This window comes from Aquarana catesbeiana, linkage group LG03, assembly GCF_042186555.1.
Source record: "Aquarana catesbeiana isolate 2022-GZ linkage group LG03, ASM4218655v1, whole genome shotgun sequence".
NCBI lineage: Eukaryota > Metazoa > Chordata > Amphibia > Anura > Ranidae > Aquarana > Aquarana catesbeiana.
The window spans coordinates 101,502,241-101,505,372 of record NC_133326.1 but is presented as its reverse complement, the minus strand read 5'-3'; the positions used below and the strand labels follow the sequence as shown (position 1 = coordinate 101,505,372).

General features: G+C 42.6%; 1 protein-coding gene across 1 annotated transcript; it reads right to left on the bottom strand.

Annotated features, from left to right (window-relative positions):
- Nucleotides 1-527: 527 nt before the first annotated feature.
- On the bottom strand, nucleotides 528-1,944 carry LOC141134454 (beta-1,3-galactosyl-O-glycosyl-glycoprotein beta-1,6-N-acetylglucosaminyltransferase 3-like). Its single transcript, XM_073623989.1, has one exon. It carries the CDS (start codon nucleotides 1,862-1,864, stop codon nucleotides 545-547), a length of 1,320 nt encoding a protein of 439 aa, XP_073480090.1. The 5' UTR covers nucleotides 1,865-1,944; the 3' UTR covers nucleotides 528-544.
- Nucleotides 1,945-3,132: the final 1,188 nt, after the last annotated feature.

The following is a 3,132-nucleotide window of genomic DNA, read 5'->3' as shown; positions in this document are numbered from 1 at the left end:
GCTCTTTCTTGGGAATAGGTTAGCACATAATGATACTTGCCTTATTCCAGTATCATTGCGTGTCTGACTCAGACTCCTACAATCCTCTATTGATTTAAATAGAAAACACATTAAACACAAAGATAAGAGATGAGAATTCGATATTACAAATGAACTCCACACAGTGCAATACATAGGGGGTTATTTATGAAAGGCAAATCCACTTTGCACTACAAGTGCAAACTACCATTGCAAAGTGCACTTGAAATAGCACTGACAGTGCACTTGGAAATGCAGTCGCTGTAAATCTGAGGGGTCGATCTGAAATGAGGGTAAGTTCTGCTGATTTTATTATCCAATCATGTGCAAGATAAAATGCTGTTTTTATCTTCCTTGCATGTCCCCCTCGGATCTACAGTTACTGTACTTCCAAGTGCACTTTCAGTGCAATTTCAAGTGCACTTTGCACTTGTAGTTTGCACTTGTAGTGCAAAGTGGATTTGCCATTTGTAAATAACCCCCAAAGTGTACATAGTCAATTATTTTTACAAAATAGCAGCATTTGTTACATCATCTTCCTATAGAAGGACTTGAACCTTAAATGCTCCTCCAAACACTGAATGGCATGATCATCTACCTTTGGGTCAAATTTGTTGGCAAAGAAATGATGCTGCTGGAGCATCCAGTGCAGATCCCCAGTCCCATACACACATACATCTCTTCTGTGCTTCCCAGTACATGCAGAATAAGGGGCTCCTTTCTTAATGTCCCCTTCATGGCCTCCCCATTTCACCAACCTTGCTAGTGCATTCAAATCGGATGTGTCATATTTTCTGTGCTGGGGAACAGATCCAGGCATCCAGGGAACCCTGTGAAGTGTAGCCCAGAGGAACTCATCAGGACTGTAAGTGTCCTTTGCCCAGTCTATAAATTCTCTTGCAAAGTCTGTTTTAAACAAAGATTTCACAAATTCTCTGGTGACCACTATATATGCATTGCCACTGAATATGGGCACATTTAAGGGTGGTGGATTTTTCGTAACCCCAGTCTTCTTAACGTAATCTGTAACATTGTAGTGATATTCCCATCTCACTTTTTTATGTGCAGGTGGTTGTTCAGACTCCATACTGTTTTTTCTCTTCAATAATTTTAAGGCTGTGACTATTTCAGCATTTGTCTTCAACGGGAAATCTGCTCCGCAGGTATTGATAAGGTATTTCCATTTTACTGTACTATTCAGTAAGTCTTCCATGCAGTTCAGATCAGCCTGGACTCGTGACCATGAAGCATAGACTACCCTTTCCAACTTAGATGCAACAAACACATTGTCAAAGCAGGAAGCTATGGCTTGCACAGCCTGATGAAAAGTGTCTGGAGATTTCCGATCGACATGCACACAGTAAATATTCTGGGGAGTATAAATTGATCTTAATAGTCTCTCAAACATTTCAATGTCCTCATGGATCACCATGGAGTAGGCAATGGGGAAATGTCTTTCTTCATCGCTCAGACTAAACAGAACATACTTCTTCAATTTTTTCAATGTTGTGCAGTCTTTGCCTAGTTTTATGTAGTCTGTATCATTGATGATAACTTTTCTTTTTTTAATATCCAAATTGTCGATTAAAGTCTTTCTTACCTCATCCCAGTCACCTTCAATAATTTTAGAACAGTTCTTTCTACCGTTGGTCGACAGGTTCAAGGTCTTGTAGTATTGTCCCCTACAGTGAGCAATATTCAGATCTCCAGTTTGGATGGCATTATCCAGGTCACAGTCCAAGGAGGAATATTTTAAGACCATAGTGAAGACAAATAAAAAGCACCCACAAGATAGACATTGGCCTAAATGCAGTTTCCTTAGTTTCTTCCTAAAATAGTTGCACATTGTCGTTGATGTTAATATTTCCTTCAAGCTCTAGTAACCACATCACATCTTGCAACACAAAAGACTGAGACTGAGGCAGCTTGTTCAGAGGCTTTTGAGATATGTGTAATTTTGAGATAACTGTCCAATAAATAAGTAAGAGGCGTTGTTTACTGTAAAGAACCCGTACATCCTGCTTTTCGGGATTCCAGCCTTTATTTCATCTTATTTTACCAACTTTCAAAATCAGTGAATGCCTTACATAGAAACATAGAAATATTGAGGCTGCATTCACACCTGAGCATATTTTCAGCTCTTATGCCGCGTACACACGGTCGGACTTTTCGTCTACAAAAGTCCGACAGCCTGTCTGACAGACTTCCGACGTACCTTCGGCGGACTTGCGGCAGACTTTCTTACGAACGGACTTACACACACACGACCACACAAAAGTACGACAGCCTAGTACGCGGTGACGTACACCAAGTCCGACGAGACTATAAAACGGAAGTTCAATAGCCCGTACGACACCCTTTGGGCTCCTTCTGCTAATCTCGTGTTTATCTCGTGTTAGTAGAAGTTTGGTGAGAGACGATTCGCGCTTGTGAGACTCGTATTTTTCAGTTCGTTTTAACTGTTGTTCAGTCTGTGCTTGTGAGGTTTGTATCTGCTTTTCAGTGCGTTTGGTCAGTTGGCATTGAGAAATCTTTGTTTTATTGGCCGCTCGTTCCTGATTTTCAGGTCGTTCTTCACAGGCCTTGCTGTTCTTCAGTGCGTTCTGTTTAGTGCGTTCTGACCAGCCGACCGTTTTGAAGCCATGTTACCTGTACGTACTCGTCGTCGAGCTCGTGCATTGTATGTGCTTGGTGCTGTAGTTTATTCTTCAGCCCAAGACCAGTCCATGAACAGGGCGAGGAGGAGTTCATGGACCAAGAATTGGTTGCTTCAGCGTGACCAGTTCTGTCACATGCCTTTGCTCCGTGAGATCCGTGAGAATAATCCTGAGGATTTCAGGAACTTTCTCCGGATGACGGACCCCGTTTTTGACCGTTTGTTGGCTTTGCTGACCCCCTATATCAGCAGGCAGGATACCTGCATGAGGCAAGCCATCACTCCGGAGCAGAGGCTGGTCGCTACCTTGCGGTATTTGGCCACAGGGAGAAGCCTGCAGGACCTTAAGTTCTCGACAGGCATCTCCCCCCAGGCTCTGGGGATCATTATCCCAGAGACCTGTTCTGCCATCATACAGGTCCTGCAGAAGGACTATATTAAGGTAAGATATTTTTCTT

Coding starts and splice junctions, on each gene's coding strand:
- LOC141134454 (XM_073623989.1), bottom strand. CDS start 1,864: ATGTGCAACTATTTTAGGAAGAAACTAAGGAAACTGCATTTAGGCCAA.